Source organism: Pezoporus occidentalis, unplaced genomic scaffold, assembly GCF_034315485.1.
Source record: "Pezoporus occidentalis ecotype Australia unplaced genomic scaffold, CSIRO_AGI_Poc_V1 ctg149, whole genome shotgun sequence".
Classification (NCBI taxonomy): Eukaryota; Metazoa; Chordata; class Aves; order Psittaciformes; family Psittacidae; genus Pezoporus; species Pezoporus occidentalis.
Window position 1 is genome coordinate 1,551,372 of NW_026913305.1, and position 21,235 is coordinate 1,572,606.

Genomic DNA, 21,235 nt, shown 5'->3' on the forward strand with positions numbered 1-21,235 from the left:
CTGACATTAGTGCGGCTTCATGTGCTATGTCCTTCCTCTTCAACAAACATGTACTTGGCACGTAATAAATAATATTAGATGAAACCATGAGAAAATAAAGATTTCTAGGCCCAGTATCATACTTCTAGAAACAAAGCGAACACCCACTGTCATTACTTTATAAATAAAAACAGTCTATGTCTTACAGATCTTTCAGCTAATCAAGTCTGTTTCTGAATGGCTTTTATGTATAAAACTATGCACATCCACACCCTACACTATGGCTTCACCATACTCCAAATGTATCGAGCAGTTGATTCTTGGTGAATTTCTCCAAATACAGAAAGCATACACAACTGAAAAAAACATGGAACAATTTCCTTGTGGAAACAGCTTGTTTTCTGAAAATAAAAATGCAGTTTCGTAAGTTGCTTAACAATTCTTCCTTTAGAGAAGGTCATATTCTAAGACAATTTAGTAGCAACTTTGGTGCATCAGATCACATAATTTCATTAATCCGAATGTACAAAGACAGCATTTGAAATATTTCTAATACCAGTTTATTAACTCAAGTTAGCTTTATGGGTGCTAAGCAGATACTTAGTTTTGTCCTGTCATCCCATTTAGGGGAGAAAGTACTTACGTGTTAATCACCTGCTGGGTGGTGGTGGGGAATCTATCCTTTGATCAAAGGGAGACATACTGGTTTTACTTTACATCCTGTCTCTCTAGCTCTCAACTGGCCCATAGCTGGAGGGATTCATTTCAGGATTTTTCTTTATTCCAAGGATTGTGTTACTCACTGCATACCACCATCCAAGACATCAGGGCTAAACCCAAACCCTCTTTGTGGTACATCCATATGACAAGACTTCAAAACGGAAACAATATTTAAGTTAAACCTGTAAGATCAAGTTTGCCAAAATCCTGCAACACATGCAGCTTTTGAACACTTCATCAGATCAAAGTCTGACAGAGTAAGGAGAGAATCACTGCATTTAAACCTATCAATCATCAAGGAAAAACAGAGTACATTGGCAAAAGTACAGTTAACAGTATTCATTTTGTCTTGGTGCTAACAGCGGTTAAACATCGCTAGCAAGCTTATGTTTTTCCTTTGTATACTGTACTCTGTAGAGTATCTTTTCTTCTGTAACTAAGGCAGGATTCTCACTCTACTTGCCTTAAAATACATTCTTAGAAGCTACACTGCTTTCAAGAGGGAAAGAAAGGGTATTTTCCTTCTGATTCTTACACTGAAGGACCAATTCCAGATCAAACTTTCTTCAAGCAGTGAGACTGTTTCTGTGGAGGATTCACATACAGCTTTAGTAGTTTTCATACTAAGACCTTTCTTTCCTACAAAACCAGAAGACAAAGTACTCTAAGACACTCCAATATTTGAACAAGGGGTCTTCACTTCTCATTAAAAATTAGAGCACTTATTAAACAAGTAAAAGATGCAACTGAAAAAAAAAAATTAGGTCTTTCAGACTGAGCCCTTCTCTCGCTTGCAGAGGTTTTTTTGGTTGAGAGGTTCAATTCTAAACTATTACTAGCAGATATTTTTTGAGCATGTATCACTTCTTAAAATAAATGTCAATTCAAGTTATAAATATTTTTCAATCTATTACACACTGGAGATAGATTATAAGCTGCAACACTGCAATTGTAAAGAAGTTAATTATAAGAAAGTTAATGACAGTTTCTTCTTAAAATTTCTGCCGCTGACTTTAGAAATACAGCAAATTTACAAATGAAGAAAAAGATCTCCCAGAAGATGAATGGCAATTGTACAAAAGATGGAATAAAAGCCAAACATAGTTTTGTAAATAAATCTGGGGAAAAAACAGCAAACAGATTTCAAGCCATTTTAGAAGTCTTTAAAAGGATGACCTACTATTCCTAACTATTTTACAAATGAGTGCTGCAAGATCCATGTAAGTTTCTCAACAATTCTGTCAGCATCAGAAAGAGTAGGAGTGAGGGTAAGTTAAATAGGGTGGATAAGGAGTTATGTTCTCATTAAATCCAACCACAAAGTTAAAACGTAACTACAGCATACAGTAGGGCAGAGAAGAAAGTTCAGACACTTGGTAGAAAATTCGTTCAGTAACATGACATTGAAGGCAAGTCCAACACTGGATCAAGAACTATTATTAAAATATTTTGCAAAAGAAGTAAAGTTTTTCCCCTTTATGCCCCCCCCCCCCACACCATTAACGCAGGTAGGATATAATACTCAATTACATTAAAAAATGTAAATGTAATCTCAGAGCACTTTCTACCCAAAAGACTTGATCACAACTTAATACAATCAAAATGTTAGGATCTGTTTTTACTTAGGTTAACTCCTGTAAGGGCAGAGAACCAATGTAAGTCAGACCTAAAGCCTCTAACTACCATGAAAAAAATCATCCTAGCTAACAGAATTCCTAAATCATTAAAAACTTACTTGAGTGTTTACATTTGACCCAATCCATATTCTCAGAAATAAAATGAATCCTCATGAAAAGCTTACATGCAGGAGCCAGGTCAATACATGTAAAACGCTACACAAAGAATGTGACTGTACTGTACTTCTTTGATGGCTCCAACAAATAAAGATTTAGGCCTCAGCCACACTGGGGAACAGCAGTCATTCATAAACACTTATAGATGGACTTTAAGATCTGCTATAAAGCTTTCTGCTGTCTGCTTTCAGCTTTGTTTGAGATTTATCACCTTCCAAGGTCCTAGAACCATGTATCACAAAATTAATCATCTTATAATTGGGGCAACAAAGACTTATTGTAGTATCTAACAAGGTAATGCAACAGAAAAACAGTTGAAGCACTGGTTTTCTTAGAATTTGACACAGATTTGCTATCCAAAATGATAGCTCCTATGTAAAATGGAAAATATAATTTATTACTGACCTCTATGCTTGCATCTGGTAAAAATATGTCTATCTGCAAAATGAACAAAGAGCTTCTGATTCTGATTAGTTAAACAAGAAAACTGCACAGCTTTAATTTAAATTATTTTAATAACTTCATTACCTAAATTGCTGCATAATTTTCAGTTATTTCAGTACAGATCTCTTTATCTTACGGATGTAATTCTCTTCCAGACTGAGCTTTATCCACCTGAAGATGTTATTGCCACTAACCTGCTCTTCACTAACCATCAGCTGGATGTTACCACTAGTACATGTGCTCTCTAATCCACACAAGGCAAGGATAAACAGGTTTGCCTGATGAATGGGTATTCATCACTATTTAAGTTAACCTGTCTGAGTTTGCTTGAAATTGATATGGTACTGATGGGAGTGATTTCTTCTGTTGATAGATCTGGGAGGGTAACAATCTCTACCAGAAAAACAGTAATAAGCATGTGAGGGCAGGTGGTACTAACATCATCAACTGGCACAGCTGTTTGTAGAGTGCTCTGCCCATGGCCTAAGACAGTGGATAGATACCCTCTTCTACATCCAGATATGCCATTGAAAGAGATTTCAGCTGCTTGTCACCCTCCATTCTAAGACTATTACTTATTCATATCTTCCAGTAATGCTGTTCAAGTGACTAGCTTGCTCTTTTTTTGCCAAAAAGATCTGTTTAAAATATAACTAGTACATCAACTGTATAGCTAGCTTGGCTCACTTCGGTACAACTTAGAGTCAGGCTGAAGAAGAGCTTATGCTCTGGCCAGCCAGATGATCTGAAAGGCTCCAGGAGGGAACCAGTGAAATCATCACTGCTCATCTGGAAACAGAAGTGTAAGCATTTTCACTGGTGAACTGTCTATAAAGCAAAGATCAAAACTGAAGTAAAACGAAGCATCAAGGCTCTGTCATTTGTAATATGCAGGAATACTCCATCACAACAAGTTGCTCTTTGCCTAGTGGCCTCTTGAAATGGGCAATTAGCACAGCAGATTTTTTTGAAGAAAAGGTAATACTGATGCCAAAATGAATGCCTAACTAGAGTAAGACACTACAGCAAAATGAGGAACATTAACAGGCATTTCATAACTACTTCTAATCCACCACATTAATATTCACTACTAGAGTACAGGTACACACATAATTTAATGTTGTCAAAGCAATGTTCCCAAGATGCTTGACAGTGAACTTAATTAAATCATATGAATACATATTATTCCTAGATTTCTGTATTATACTCTCTATTACGGAACTATTTATAAATTATCATGTTCCAGCCACTGATTCAAGGCTCAAATTTAAGACAATCACAATCTTGCCTAATGCTATTTCTTTAGCAGAAAAAGGGAAAGGCTAAGTGAGCAACATACACCTGCTGAAACAGCCAAACGCCTTTTTTTATTTGTTTCTTTGCATCTACACCTCCCTCAGTCTGAGCTCCAGCCACCACACCCAGATGGAATGCTTCAGTTATTGCATGTGTGTGATCTAAAAATCTGCATTAGAAACCAGTGCCAAAATAACATGAAGCATAAGAGACAGGGATGTGCCTCAAAACTGGCTCCAGGCCTTGTGGCTGGTAGGACTGGATATCTATGATAGCAGTCACCACCTATCAAAGTTTTTCCTTGAGGAAATCAAGAGGCATATGCAATGACAAGTGGTATTTCATTGATGTTAGTAGGTCAGCACAGGCAGGTTTTCTTTTTGGTTTGGTTTTTTTTTTCATTTTAAAGCAGCGTTATAGTATTGTAACTAACAGAATAAACATTTTTATATTAAAAATAGATACTAGATATTTTTTAGCAGGTATTATTTTCTGAACTCTGCTGAACATTTTCTCTTGTGGTTTTCATAAACTTCCCAAAGCAATTTACATAAATCTCATGTTTATTCAAAATTGACTGTTTTCTTCATATTTTAGCATTCAAATGTAAAATCTTACATTTGAAAATTCAGGTCATATGACCTTTGATGTGGTCTTTAAGTCAGAAGTCAGGTGGTACTGCTTCCAAACAAAGAAAGACCTCCTAAGAGGAATGATGTGTTAAGAACCCAATACTCATGTATTCTAATACTGACAAACAACTGCTTGAAACTGTTTTCAAGACAGATAAAATAATATTAATTTCATATGTTCACATGAATATTTGTAGAAATGCAATCTAAAATAATGCAATTCATCACTGAATTAATATTTTAAAGCAGATTTTTGCTACTTTTTTCAAGATGTCATCTTAGCTTCAGATAGTAAACAATATAGAGGTTGACAATTTCTTTCAGCGTAAACTGGGTGATTACCTACTCCTGTTTATAGCAACTGTATTATTTTGAAACAAAGCTTAGCTGTGAATATACATACTGCCTTTCCCCTTTGTCTACAGTGTTAAAAATTGGTCCAGTATGTTATTTATTTTTACAATGGAAAATTATAAAAGAGCACAACTGATGGCTGTAGGCCCTGTGATTGTTGTCCTTAGGCTGACTCCATCAATAGCTTTGAAGTTTAGCTCAGCAGCTACATTTTCAGATTGTTTGCACACCTTCTGCACCTGCAGTGAAGAAGCCGAGGCCAAAGTTCAGGCACAATGGCCTGACTCACACAGCTAAAATACAAGTGACAGACAAAAACCAATCAGATTTATGTAATACAGTTCTACAGCTAGACATGAGGGTGATTTGGTGTCTCATAAGTACCATGGATAAGGTAAACTCCTGTTGGAGAAAAGTAAAAGACAGCTAGTTTGCACAGACCTTCTTGAGAATGCATATATGTGTATGTGCAATGTTTCTTCTACTAAGACAGTTCAGAAAATGGAAACTGCTCTGGCTGAAAACAGTACTGAAATAAATAACAAGACTTTAATTGACTTCAATTGACCCATGGTTTTAACTTCTGGCCTCAACTGTAATGTCTTTGGCCCTAACAGTGTAGGAACAGAAAGTTAAGAATTACGAAACACAGAAAATTTTTCACGTTTGTCAAGCAAATTCTGTATTTCCAGTGTATAATCAATAAAAAATAACAAAAAGCAGCTAATTAAAGTCCTATGTACTTTTAATGAAAACTCTTTGAGGGCAGTTAATACCTGAAAATACTATCAGTAGTTCCAGCATTTTAAAGAAAATATAATATAAAATTTCCCAGTTAAAATAAAAACTATAAATTACTTCCATTATGAATGAAGAACTTTAACAGGAATGAAGACTGGTCACAAATCTGTCTATAGTTTGCAAAACAAGCATTCCTAGGGAGGTTCCTCCTTTTGTTTAGTAAAAACCAAGTTGCACTAAAACAGCAATCATGTCTAAAAATTCACAAATCCAAACTGCCCTTGGGCTCCAGTCAATGCAGCAACACCCATTTAGCTAATTAAGCATAGAGCTAGTATTCATACACTCTATGAGAAATTTAAAATGAACACTGCAAACAGTCATGCTGTTATTTTTCCATTGCTTTGCATGCTACTGAGACTCATTTCAAAGTTAATGTTTTTTCCAAAACAGGCTAAAAAGAATATCCAAACTTAAAGAAAAATTATTTACAAAACTCTTGACTTGCAATAATGAAAACAAAAAGCAGAACAATAGCTAATAGTTAATGTCTTTAAACATATCCTTATATAGTAACATGACCAAATTTTGTTATGCTTTGTACTGCCATTAGTAAGGGCATCTTGAAAGAAAACTGTTCATCACATCCCAACAAAGACAAAGCTAGGCACCACATTTATTTTAGAACAGCCTTCTCCTCCTCCCTGAAAAACATACAAAACATCCAACAGATGTGAACAGTGAGTATGTGCTGGAGCAGTAATTAAGAAGCTTTTATTCTTTAGCCCACTCCCTAGACAATTTCTGCTTTGAAGGGGTTTTTTACTGAGTGACACTGATGCCACCTCAAGATGCCACAGTGTCTACTAAGGCAAAATTGTAAAATACAGGCTTTTATGTTCTGGTCCTAAGTCCAACTTTAGCAGACTAGCTTCATGATTATAGTTTCAAAAACACTAGGCATCATTTATTGCCAGGCACAAGCTTCAGCCTATCTTCATTTCAGGTGTAAAGATAACCCTCTTCCAAGGATATACCAGACAATAAGTTTGTCCAAACACTCCTAAAACCTCTTTTAAGACATCTGATTTACTTCACATCTGTCAAAGAATAAAGTCTACAGCTATGTACAAACAAAACACTGTATAAACAGGTTTTGGGTTGATTTCTATTACCGACACACATGGACAGATTGTGCAAACTCCTGGTTTTCCAGTGTCTGCTGCACTTCAGTGGCAGTAACTGGAAAGGAAAATACAAACACTTGTGTGCTACCGGCACACCTCAGCTATACCATGAATCGTATTTTCTGAGAGTCACATGGCTCCAGTTACCTATGACAACTGCTATACAGGCTTGACTCTTAAAACTTATCATCACCTCCTGATTCCTTTCCTTTGTAAGGGCAAGGAGGGGGAAAGAGATCCTGTTTCTAACAAGCTCCAAACACTGCAACTACATGTGCTACCAAATTTGCTGGCCAGTGAGATTTCCCTGAACACCTTGTCTGTTCCTTAATGAGTAACTAGCTCTCTATACATTTACAACACATTCTCATCCTGCCACTCTAGATTTTCACCATTATATCATGTCACCCTTGTGCAGTGTTTGAACACCGAAGTGGTAAAGTTTAAAAAGGACTTCACTCATTTTTCACTTACTACTTTTTAAACTTAATTAGAGGACCAGCCTGCGCTGTCCTTACTTCTGTAGAGTGCTACCTCATGACCTCAGGAAAACTTTTGATCGCATGAGACTCTCTGCATGGTATCTAACACAATGTTAGTGACTTGAAACTAGACTTAAAACAAGTTTCACAAGCTAAACATTCTGGTACCTCAGAGGCTTTTCATTTTCTACTAAAAAAAAACCCTCTTAAACAGAAGTCAGCTCCAAAAGCATACAGTTTACTTTAAACCAATGTAACAAAAATTAAGATTCCCTTAGTCTATTGATAGGCAGTTTTCAAAATCATTGTACAGTTTGTTTTCTTAAAGCAAAACAAATGCATCTTTGAGACTCTGAAAGGACGTTAGTATGCTCTGGTTCATAAACAAAAGTGTGTGTTGTAATGAGACTGCTGCATCCATAATTTATATAATTTAAACTGTATAACTAAAAATCGTGGAAAAAATACAAATTATAAAAATGGTGAAAGTTTTGTCCCTTAAAATCCACATTCTTTCATTTAAAATACTTTTAAAATTAAATAGTTGCTAAAATTATATTTTTCTCTCCAATGTAAAATATATCCCTCATGTTCAGTCTTGTTTGGTCTCTTTTCTAGACAGGATATACATCCAATTTCATTGTATTATGTCTATGTTTTAATATACACTCAATTGACTTGGAGATTTGATTTGCCTCAACCATGCTATTTGTTATAAAAATCAGAAAAAGTGAGAGAGGAAGAACAGTAAAAACATGTCTAATCCCATGACTAAAGGGCCGGTTTAAGAGTCCTTAAATTATGAAGAATGAAATAATCTCCTTCCTACACGGAGACAAAATCTCTATCTCATTGCCATTCCATTTATCTAGTCTCCGAATCTACTTCAGTGGGCTGCTGAAAGTTCACCAGTTCAGCCACTCATCTTCTCTACTGCTACCATGCAAAAAGAGTCAACCCATCCTGACTAACCCTGCAGCCACACTGCAAGAAGATAACCAGAGTGAACTGCGCATCCGTCACTCCCGGTGGTGTACAATCATTCCAGGAGTTCTATCACCTTCCTTGGTGAGAAAAGCATCCAGACTTCTCTTACACGCACTGTCTAAACCACAGGTAAGAGGGCTTTGTAGTGAAGAGTTTACAGCTAGAGCTTTAAAACTCTGCACAGAAATGTATTTATTGTAATTACTTGGATATTCTACTCATGCTAACAATGCCACTTTCAAATAAAAATGCGACATTCACAATAGTTCATTTCACTCTGATTACTGACAATTTGAGCTATTAAATTCACTTAGCCTTAAGCAATATGCATCCAAGACAAATCTTGTGTCTTATTTAAATAGCAACAGAAATCATTAAAATGTTACAAAACTGAATAAGAGGAACTATTCTTTTCAATCCATAATTACAGCATCATAAAGTGGGCTCTAAAAAGAATATCATAGCAAATTATAATAACAGAACTGATTACAATGTCCAGACTCTTAATAAAGCAAACAAATGCGGAAAAACAAGCATTTTACAAAGACAGTGTCTGCAAGATTCAACTGTATCATCCTTTCAGTTGTAAGTATTGATTGTAAGTAGAAACAGGAAACGATTCAATTATCCAAAATTTTTATTTCCTTAACATGTCTAGGGCTTTAGTCTATGTGGCAGAAAATACTTCAGTTATCTTACAATCAAGTAATTTTTAACTACTGCTCTGTTTAAACATCAGAAAGTAGGAATAAAGAACTTGAAAGCAGTTTATATCATACCTTTTACTCCTCAAGAATACTTCTGAGAACTAAATCCAATTTTCGTCAGGTTTAATATAAGAGCTAAGCAGCTCAGGTCTACCTAGGCATCCCCAATGCTGAACTAGATGAGTGGAGACTGCAAACTCCTGTGCTCACACAGCCAAATCAATCTGTTAGCTCTTAAGTTTGTGCACAGTAGAAAAAAACATCCATTATTTTTTCTAAATGTATCTTTTGTAGGCATCTCTTTTGTAAGGCATACTCACAGCTCTTAGCAGTGAAAATCAGGAAAATTAGTATTACCACAGGTATTTTCAGAAAGGTTTATAGGTCTGGGACCTAAATTATTTTTTTTTTCCCCTAGGGAAGGAGGCCTATGACATGAATTTTCACCTTATGACAGCCATTCCACTCAACTTGTGGCTATTCTACCTACAAGGACAAGTCTACTCATGAGTTCAGTCTGGAGGACAGGCTATGCCTGCTACCACCCATTTGTTATACTACCTTTGCAGTGCTCTCCCACATGAAAAGAAACAGCAAACAAGGTATTTGTCAAAGGTCTGGTATATAACGACACCAGATAAATTATGTTGGCATTTGAACAAAAGAGTCAGACAGGAATGTCTGTTTTTAAATTGGAAATATATATGGACTGGAAAATAAACAAAGATCTGCTCTCCACACCCAAAACAGAAGAATGATGCTGACAAACAGCTGAAGATTACACTACTTTTAAGTAACATCATAAACTGCTATTAAAATATCATGCAGCTGGAGTTAACAGAACTTGTTAATTACTTAAAACACAACACTAAGAAAACCCATAAACCTTTTTAACATTTTTATGTGAAAAAGAACAATTACAGATTCTTTTTAAGGCTGCTTATTTACCGGAAAGCAGAAAGCGTAACTAAAAAAAATTAGAATATAAGTCACATGCTTTCCTACTGTTACCACATGCAACATGTGTGTCCATAAAGTCAGAATTTATCTAGACACACAACCTGTACAAGCATGACAGTTAAAATTGAATCAGAAAACATAAATCAGAAGAGGTTTATAAAGTATATAACTATACTCTGATAAACCAGGGTTGCTTTCTTTTAAATGTTAATGGTACCACAGTGCCTGTTATTTTATTTTACAATTGCTGATTCTTAAACTTCTCTGCAATAGAAAGCTTCAACCGCTGTGTTTTTTTAACAAAATACAAATTAATAATTATGGATAGCATTAATTTTGCATCTCACAACTACTCCAAAAAGTAAGTATACAAGAAATAAAATTATTTTTGAGATTTTATTCTCATTCAAATAGAATGACTGACTTGTAACATGGCCTGTAACACCACTGGAAACAAAACAAATCATACAGTCTTCGATCTGGGATGACAGGGGCCAAAGCAACAAAGAGTATAGTATGGCAGCTTTAATATATTAATCTTTACTTATATAAGTAGATTTTGCTCCTGTGTAGTCCCATTGTAGTAAATATGATTGTTCCAGTAGGAAGTAATGACATAAGCAGCATTTTCAACAAGTGAACCACAGGCCTGATGGCCTTAACAATGTTGCTTGATCATCACAGTGATCACAAGCTACAAATTACCTACAATTTCAATGGGAAGCACCAAAAAAGTGGATGTGCATTGATCAATAAATGACAATATAATATTTACTCATAATTAAAAGAGACTTAAACAAAAAAAAAGCTGCACTTTGTACTCTTCAATATCACAACCAAATTATTGTATGGATGCTAGTCCATCAGATTATTTCAGGCAAACATCGTGTATTGCACTGACAGATTTGACTTATTAAGCATCTGCTGCTTATTTTGAAATTTCACTAAAGCAATTTAGCTTAATAGGTATTCTTATTTTTACAATTCATATTATAAATTCTATTCCAGTAAAACTGTACACTTAATCTGTGGTTAACATTCTTAATTATCATACTTTCATACTCGTTCTGCAAAGGTACTACATTTTTCTTACAGGGATTTTTGAGATGACATAGCAAATTAATACTAGTTTAAAGAAATTCTTACCTACTGAAAAAAGGAACTTGTTTAGACATACCTACACCTTTAGCCACAATAGGCTATGAAAGTAAATGAAACCATTAGACCATTAAACCATTAGATATAGTTTCTCATTATTCATTGTATATGAAAAAACATTTTTACAGGGTTCACAAACACACTTGTTGGGAAACACACAGGTCTATGCAGTTTAAAAGAAAACATAACAATTAGACTGCAACTTAAAAGAGATAGAAAAGAGAGTTTCTCACCCCTCAAAACAAAACTGGAACTTTGGTTTATAGGAACGGCTATGCCCATATACCCTCCTCGTCATCCTGTGTGCCAGACATTAGGAGATGCACAGAGAAGGTGTTAGCATTGGAATGAAAGAAGAAAAGGTTAGTTACTTTGGTGCATACAAAATACAACATTCTTGGCTAACAAAGACATGATTTTTTTTTTAAACATAAGCCAGCAAAAACAAGTGAAAAAGTTTGTGTTACATATAAAAGAATCAGCATCTATAGCAACCAAAAACCCACAAACAGTGATGTAAACATCTTCCCACCCAGTTAGAACAGTTTGCAGGAAGCAGATTACCAGATTAAATATTAAAAGATTATCCATTTATTTAATTGCACACAAATCGAAGGAACACTGACAGCAAAAAAAGATCAAACCTTGCAAGTAAGCAAAGTAATTACTATAATCAAATTATATTACATTCTGTCAGCTTGATACAAAACTGATGAAGAATCAAAAGTACCTATCAGTGGCAAAATAGACTTTTCTAATAAACTGTTAATTAAATCTGTCTTTCAAGCAATCCTTAAACACTGCACATTGTTGAATACTCTTAGACAGGTTTTTTGTTTGTTTTTTTTTTAATTGTTGAACCATTAGTGATTCTCATTTATTTAGAGTTTTAAAGGTGGCTAATACAAAAAAAATCAGAACAATTTTGTTCAGGACTTTGTTTTTAAAAGGGATTATTTTACCGTAGATACAATGAAAGCAGAAGGTCATTCTTTCTATTTATTAGAAACTTCAAGTTAGAAGGAACTAAATAAAACCTATGAACTAAAACCAGGAGAGTGAAACGTTCTTCCCTGGACATGTTTGCTGAAGATCATATATTTTATAATGACTTTTCATATAGATGAAAAGCACACACAGATTTGTATGTGCATACATGTATCTACATATTGTTCCAGTATGCCAAATTCTGATGCAATACTTAGCTTCTAAAACACAGAGATGTACAACACAATTTTTTTTGCTTTTAACTCAGCATTTCAAAATTAAACAGCATTTTAGATACCCTTAAAATTCACCCATTAATATTTTATAAATGTAAAAAAATTACATTCTATAATTTCAAACCTTCAAAAGTTACCTGGTGTAACATATTGCTGGCACTTAATTAAATCTAAGAACTAAATATGATGAATGGTAATTAATTATGATTGAAACAGACAGGAATTTTAGCCTGAAAATATACACTGCCAGTATCACTACTGTTCCTAGCCCATTCTTGGAATAAAAAAGAGCTCCCAGATGTCAACTGTTATTAAAAACCAGATGTTAAGATAGATGTCTTGCATGTTGCTGAATTAAGTAAAGAAATCTGACAGTCCACTATAAACTTAGCTATCATTTAACAGAGAAGAAATGTGGGTAAATTTTTTACAGTTAACTTGGAACGCATCTTAGTTATAAAGTCTGCACAACTACACCACAAAGCAAAGGCCTGAATACTCTTATTTATTTTTTAAAAAAGGGACAGATTCTGTGTAACATTCAATGAGCTGGGCTTGCCTCTCTGAAAATACCAATCCTTCCCTCTAATTTCTGCAGAAGGTACTTTTATTCAGGCCTACTAACGCTAATTGAACTGACTTTGAAGTTGACAAGAGTTCTGCCAGAGTAAACGTTGAAGAAAGACTGAAGGGTTTCTTTTCCACTGAGTAGTTTGATCCTATTTCACTAACAGAATGCATTAGGTTAATCTTTGGTGATATCTTTAAAAACAACAAAAATCAACAAAATGGGCAATTCAGTATGTTTCCAAATGACTCCTCTCAACTACATGCAGCTGTTTTGTTGTTTAGTGTACTGCAATTCTTCAACCAGGCAGACGTTCATTTTTATTTCAATTATTTGGCAGAATTCTAGAAGAGTTGAAAATTCAACTACTGTCAAATATTTTTAAAGAGTATTATGGGAAATTACAGACTATATAGTTTGACACTGATCCTGATATACAATAAGCAACAAATTAAAAGCTGGAGCTAAGTTAATGTCAATCAACATTGCTTTACTGAATATGGTTCCATCAAAATAATTTTCTATCTTTTTTAATTACACTTTTTGATAAGGTGAGTGCTTTGAAATAATATGCTGAGATTTCTGTAAGTCATTTGATTTTGTGCCACAAGATGCGGTGTCAGCAAAATAAGGTCCATATAGAATGAACATTGCGAGAGAAGGAAGGGGACCTGAAGAATCGTCTTGTCCCAAACTTGTACTGTATTCCCATGATGTGAAAGAAAAGTCTGACAAAGACTGCTTGGAAAAGTGAATGTATTTAGGATTGGCTGAATAAATGATGTCAGCCATATACATGTTTGACTGAACTCATATATACAGTGTCATTATTTGAAAACCTATGGGCCAAACTTAGACAACAGGCAACTGCATCTGAAATCAGTGATATCAAAAATGGCTTTTCATGATGGAAGTGAACATGTGGTACAATGTTGAATTCAAAAGGACAAATACAGGCAGAGAAATAAATTCAAAAGGTCTGCTGTATTTCTATGCAGTAGCATAAGACCATTAATAGAATTGCACATCTGGTGCTCATGTCATACTCTTGTGAATATTTCAAAGACTGTAACCAGATCAGGAAACAGCTACGGAATTACTGAAAAATAAACTTGGCAGTGAGACACAAAAGAGACTCAACCTTAAAGGTCACTCAGAAAATATTAAAAGATTGTTTGATCACTATTAGCTGACACATACAGAAAAGGAGACAGATCTTTTCTCTAGCAGAAAAAAAAGCTAGATAGAGATTGGTAGGATGTAATTACACTGCAAATCTGGTACCTGTTATTTAACAGTGCATTAGTTCTGGATGACTTAAAGATTTTATATCAAGACTTAGACAATTTCTAAAAGTTGTAGCAAAGTATTTAAAAAAGTACAGATTTAATGTAGAAATTCTTGAGTGATCGGATCTAGATTATGGTTATGCTCAATTTCACCTTGAACATTTTACAATGAATAAAAATCCTTCTCCACCTTTTTTCCTCACATCTGTTTTAGTGAGAATTTCTATGTCATGATCTTATTCTGTACAAAAAGAGTTTATTACTTATTTTCCAATTTTAGTGATTATCGCATTCATAAAAAAAATAAAGACAGTCATCTGTTTTGTCAGCTGAATAAAAAAAAACCCACCCTTGCTGGATTTTAAATTTTAAATACTAAGAGCAACCTGAAAACCAGTCTCAACATACTCTCTTGTTTTAAAAAACTGTGTCTATATGGTATTTTGAATTGATTTATACCTACCCAAGAAAATCTGTTCATACCTCGTTCTGAGTTCCACAAACTAATTTTTATAGAAGATAAATAGACCTGGAGTAACCTAAACAGAGCTCACCCACTTAGCATCCCTACCAAAGAAGTGTTTCATAATTATGTGCTTTATTACCAACTATGTTACTGGTTTGTTAGTTATGTCATATACTGACACTAGGAAATGCACTGACCTAAAAATCTCTGGCACTTAGTTGAGGAGAAAAGCAAAATTCCTACAGATATCAGACAATGTCAATCCTCTTTTTCATTGAACAAAGTAGGATTAAACCAAAGAACCATAATTTCATCGTATGTGCCGTCACCTTTTCTTTAACAGAAGCCAGGATGTGCAGATGCAAGATCTTGAAGGAATATTGAAAGAATTCATTGATCACTTATAGTCCCTTTATAGACACAGGTTGTTTTCAATCCTGCATTACCTCCTTCTGGTGCACTGGATCAAAGTCAACAGATAAAAATCAACTATCATTGTCATTCTGCTGCCTCTTACATCTTGAGGAGTGAATATTTAATAGTGTAAATCATAAATTTCTAAATTCCACAAAGTTTTCTGTATGGACAGGAAGCACTACCCAAAAGCACTGGATAAAAAGCACGTAAGAGTAAGGATTGTAGTTTTCACTGGTTTTATGAATGAACTACTTTATCAGGAAGCTAAGTTTTGGTACCACAATGCAAACAGATAATGTAAGAGAATACAGAATTTTTCACTGATGTTCTGAGACAAATGATGTTCCTATTTTTTGCATTCTTGACACACTGTGAAGCAAAATTAAAGCTGAAGTTATGCCTTATCATTTATTAATATTGGATCGGAGGCTTCCAGAAGTATACTCAGTCTTTCATATCAGTGTGTATCCTACAGAATCATTAATCTATGGCTCTTTCAAACAATAAACTATAATCAAGCAACTTTGATTAATGTTTGTGTACATTAACTGCTTTTTAAACTTGGATCTTTCATTGGTTTACAGGGTCGAGAACAGCAATTCAATGACAAAAACTGCAAAGAAAAATCTCAACTACAGACAAGCAAAAAAAGAAAAAAACCCCAACAGAATTCCAGAAATACCATTTGAATTATTATACACATTTAATTATTATAATTTTATTATAAATTCAAAATATTGAAGATGTTGAATGCCTTGTATTCTAAAGACTGACATCCAAGTCTCTAATTTGGACGTATATTTAGGTACGATACAATGGTATAATCTCAAGTACTATGAAAGTCTTTGTACATGGGCTACTTATGCATTATTAATTCACTGATTTTATCTCACCTTTTTGCTATCCTTTTTTTCTATGCTGCTACTTATTATATCTGCTTAACATCTTAAAAAGAAATATCTGGTGTTACTAAATATGATTTACTGTTCTGATCCAAGTGCCACAAAATCTAATGTTGAAACCCCTCAAACCTTGCTTCAAAATAGCAAAATGAGGAACCTAAAGAATTGTGCTTGGAAAACAGTACACACAGATGTATAACGCTTTTATAAAGACGTCTTCTATTATTGAAGCCTATCTCAATACAAGTTTTGCAGGGAGATTTCTCAACCGTAAATTCTTTAAGGTTCATCAGTTTCAGTAGTAAATTTGAGACAGTAGTTTTCAGATAAAAGTGGCTACATTACACAGGAGGTTAGAAACAAAGGATAACTTTAATCATGGTCTACATGATTAGGTATATCTAAAAAAATTTACTAATCAGGTGCCAGAAATTATAAGCCTACTCATAACTATTCTGCATATAGCATACTCTCAAATGCTAGTGGTCATGAACTAGTTGCAAGAGATCTTATTTAGCAATATATTGCAACAGCAACAGATCTGTAGCCAATTTAAGTGCTACTGAGAATGGGCATCTGTACAGCACACCTTTCTTGGTGGGTTATTCTGGATTATTTTTGCCAAGACTGAATTCCCTTTAGCAATTTCACTGTGTTCGGGGACCTCCTGGAGTGCATCTTTCACTTACATTTAATCAAAAAGGAACACCGCCTACTGGACATGAACCAGAGTGCAGGAATAGAAATGATCAGGGCATTTGATTCAGACCTGCACTCTTGGTCAGAACTAGAACCCTAATGCAGATGCACTCAGAAACTGCAAAGTTCTTCATTGCTATAAAACCTGCTGGTGTATAAAATTTAGCTACCTGAAGTGAAGGATGTAGTGAAACTCACTCAAAAACCAGACAGCAAATACTTCCATGAAGCTGAACTACATCAGACATACCTTTGTTTCGGTGGCATGCAAGCATCGTTATAAAATCCATTCTTTAAATTAGAAGGAAAAAATAATCCTAATCTCCTTTATCTCCTTTTAGACAAGAGCTTTTGCAACACAGGCAACATTAAAACCTTGAGGAGTTAAGCTTTTCTGGCTCTCTTCCCACGATAGAAGACCCTTCCTGACAGGCTCATCACATTACCCTTTCATGTGCTGGCATGCTAAGAATTAATGTCTTAACTTGGGTTAAATAAATCTAGCGATAACCTGCTCATCTCTTGAACTAACTTTCTGATGACTGATTTATGCTACTTTCCTTATTATCTATGGCTACTAATGGGTCATTAAAAATGCAACTACTGGCTTTGGTCTGTGAAACTATCCTACTTACAGCAAACAATTGTATTTACAAATACTAATTTTCCCTTGTGACACAGAAATCTACTTTCTAAGTAGTGACGTTTCTTTCAAATCAAGAACTTAGTCTAAAATCAGAATCTTCCAGAGCTCAGAAAGACTTATCTGCTACTCAATTTCTAGGAGCAGACATTGCCAAGGACTAATCTCACAAACTCTCCATACACAAAACAATTGACTACAGAAGAGTTTTGTGCATGAATGATTTGAAGAACTGAGGCTGTAATTGTAAAGGGGAAAGACTAACAGTGCATTCATTTAAGACTTCGTTGAGTAGAGTTTTTGAAGGTCTTTATTTTATGTTTCTTTTGTATATTCCAAAGGTTGAATAAATCTCAGGAATTGCTTCAGCAATATGTGTTTATGTCACAGGTCTGTTTTCAAACCTATCCATAACAGAGGGGGTCACAAGTAACCATGCATCACCCAGTTACAAAAATGACCATAAAACCCATCTCACTGTTTGTTTTATTTGCATATAGTTGGGTTAAAATCAAACATAAATACTGGCAACGGGGGTAAGTGAAAGGCTGTTTCTGACCACTTACTTTACAACACCCAGACTAGCATTAACATGAATAAGATATTTCACCAGATACTCATGCATTCTAAAGTTTTATCACTAGATGAAGCGGAAACTCAATGCTTCTTACAAGAAGTGGTCCGTGAAATCAGATTTGCAATGCAAAAATTTATGGTCCCCTTTGTAGTGAAAGCCTGTGACATGTTATCTCACTTTAAGCAACCAGTGCCAGATATGCAACTTTTGTTATCAAGTTACTGTCTCCCAGAAATGCATTTTTGGCTCTTTCAGCTGGTCTAAAGACCTGTTTTAGACTATGATGGTGGCAGCTAATTTTTCTAGTAAGAATTATAAGATAAATGTAAACCTCTACATAAGTGTTGTATATTCTAACACACACATTCAGGGGAAGTGAGGGGAGAGGTTTCTATAGCTAAACATGATCTCAAAAAATTCTTCCATATGTGGAAAAAATGGCAAAGCTAACATATAAATATAGATATATATATAAATATACACACACTGAGCAGTATGTATACATTTATATCACATTCATTAAACTTCAAAACATAAAATAAATTCATTTCTGTAAGCAAAGGAGAGGTATAACTTTTCAATATACAAAATCCATCTCCTGGAGGTACCATAGACAGCAAAACCTATTTTCTACTTTTTACTTTTAATACAGTTCCAGTTTAGCTGGTCTTTTAGTCAAATTACAAATTTAATATAACTGAGAGGTATATGAGAAATCATCTGTCTACAATATAATTACAATTACGAGGTAGGAATACCAAAAGCATTAACAAATCTCACAAGCTTTTACTGGCTTTTACTTACAGTAAGAAATTTTGAGTAGAGCACAATGTTTGTTAGCTGTAAAATGGCAGTATACCAAAATCAAGAACTAGAGTATCCCTGAAAGATAAATTCAAACTCAAGAGTACACCCTTCCAAATTTCCAGGATCTTTGTTTTGTTCCATCAAAACCACAATGTAATCTGCAATGAAATTTAGGTTTGAAACCAACCATATTATCCTCAAAATCTGGGCAAGTTTCTGCAGAAGACTACTTCAATTCTCTTTTTAGGGTAGACAGAAATACTAAGATGTTGGAGGCAGAAAAAATCCTTTGTATTTATCTACTGTGATTAGCATATGATAACACTTACTGACTTTTGTGAAATGCTTAGACAGAATTTTTATCCTCATTAGAAAAGAAGTATTTGCCATTCAGTGTTTATAATAAACAGTATAGCTATTATAATGGCATAAAATTTAATCAGGAAATTGACCTTTTACTGGTGACCAGATTGGATTTTATTGCATTCAGTTCAACAAGTCTGAACAATGTGTGATATGAAACACAAGCTCTTTGTTCCAGGGGAAGAGTATGTGTAGCAAAAATGAAAAATCAGAGGAAATACTTAAAAATGTGAAACCATTTATATTTGCACTGCACTCCTGACATCTCAAAATACTAATTTCGCACAATACTACTTATTTACAGTGGATATGGCTGGGATTGTTTATACTGAATGTACCACCAAGCAAACCTTGCCCTGCCCAAATTCCTAAATTAAATAAATCCATGTGACTCCAATGAGCTTAGTGCAGGCTCAGCAATGTGCTAATGCAATTGCGTGCTTCCTTGCAGCTTGAGGCACCAGCAGAACAAGTTCACAAACATTTAGTGAACAGACAAGGCAAGCTCACACCTGCCCAAATATAACTTGTAAACATGCAGGATAAAGAAACACACAAGATACTAAACAAAATCTGGGTCAGCTATAACATACCAGTACTCTTATATACTAAAACTTCACTGGTGCTTTGGGTTTTCCCTTATTTTTGTTTCTTCTTTCCCGAACAATTACAGGACAAAGTTTTAATACTGCAGAAAACTTCCAAACGCGATATTTCAGTTTTCCAGATATTAAACTTCTGCTCAGACTGAATGTTCTACTCCCAGTCTACAGCAATTTGAAGAATTTTATGCTTATTTGAATAAGATAAAATAATCTGTTTTGGTTTATGTTTGTCCTCCTTTTGTGTTGTTTGTTTTTATGTTTCTTTTTTAAAGACAAACCCCAGTTTCAATACTCCTAAGGCCTACTCAGGAGTTTAAGGTTGGCAATTTTCCAGTATTGCCACAGAACATAAGGCATTATGCTAACAGCCAAGGCTGCCAAAAACCACAAAGTAGCATGCACTTCTTTCCCCTAAAATAACATATGGATCAATACAGTGATTTGCAGATCAGGTTCCGACACTAAAATAATAATCGTTGTTTGACTGTCCTGTGGCTCTGATTTCAAAGTCAGCTACCTCAAACAAAATTCCATCTGATCTGTTCAGAGTTTTTCACATATCGTCTTTCAGCAACTCCAAGGATATTTAGCAGTTCCAGCTGATGAACAAAGACCTGTTGCCAAGACCAGTCACCACTTTACAAATCAATAAACACTTTTTTTGAGAGCACATGGTCTTCTTCAAAATGTTACATTTTTAGTGGCGTGCTCCAACTTTGCAACAGTCAGACTGTTGTCAAGTTTCACGCATCGTTGCAGATGATTTCTTTTCTCAAATGAGTAAGTTTACCAGCATACTTTAAATAATATTTTTAAAACAACATGTATTTAATACTAAGATAGGAACCAGTTAGTTCTTTAAAAGTTGGTTTTCTGACTGGAAAGGTGGAAGTAGGGGAAGCTTCACAGATACACACTGCCCCATCACTGTCCTAATAAGGATAACTTTTCCTTTAGGTAAGAGGATAGTTCAGAAACTTGAACTATCTTTTAGGCCACTCTGCTGAGATTTCAGAGTAAATGGAAAATTTGATGGTGAGTTTGCAACACATTACTTCTAAACAACACCACCTTGTAGAAGGGCCATCAAAAATATTTTAAATTGGAACAAAACCTATACACAGAATGGATTAAAAGAGGGAAAAGGATATGCTGTATGCTTAGACACCATGTGACATTCCATCCTCAATTAAAGCTTTTAAGAATAGGGACAACATTTTGGAAAGCAGCCACCTC

The 21,235-nt window shown here is 34.7% G+C and overlaps 1 protein-coding gene across 16 annotated transcripts in view; it reads right to left on the reverse strand.

Moving 5' to 3' along the window:
- ERC2 (ELKS/RAB6-interacting/CAST family member 2) overlaps nt 1-21,235 on the reverse strand; it is a 495,639-nt gene that overhangs the window by 107,188 nt on the left and 367,216 nt on the right. For 2 of the 16 annotated variants that reach the window (XM_062610714.1, XM_062610713.1), the window contains exon 20: nt 11,674-11,739. The exons of the other annotated variants lie outside the window; for them this stretch is intronic. In XM_062610714.1, the coding sequence (XP_062466698.1) occupies nt 11,713-11,739 (27 nt within the window). In that variant the 3' untranslated portion in view covers nt 11,674-11,712. The remainder of the gene's footprint in view (nt 1-11,673; nt 11,740-21,235) is intronic. 16 annotated transcript variants of the gene reach the window in all.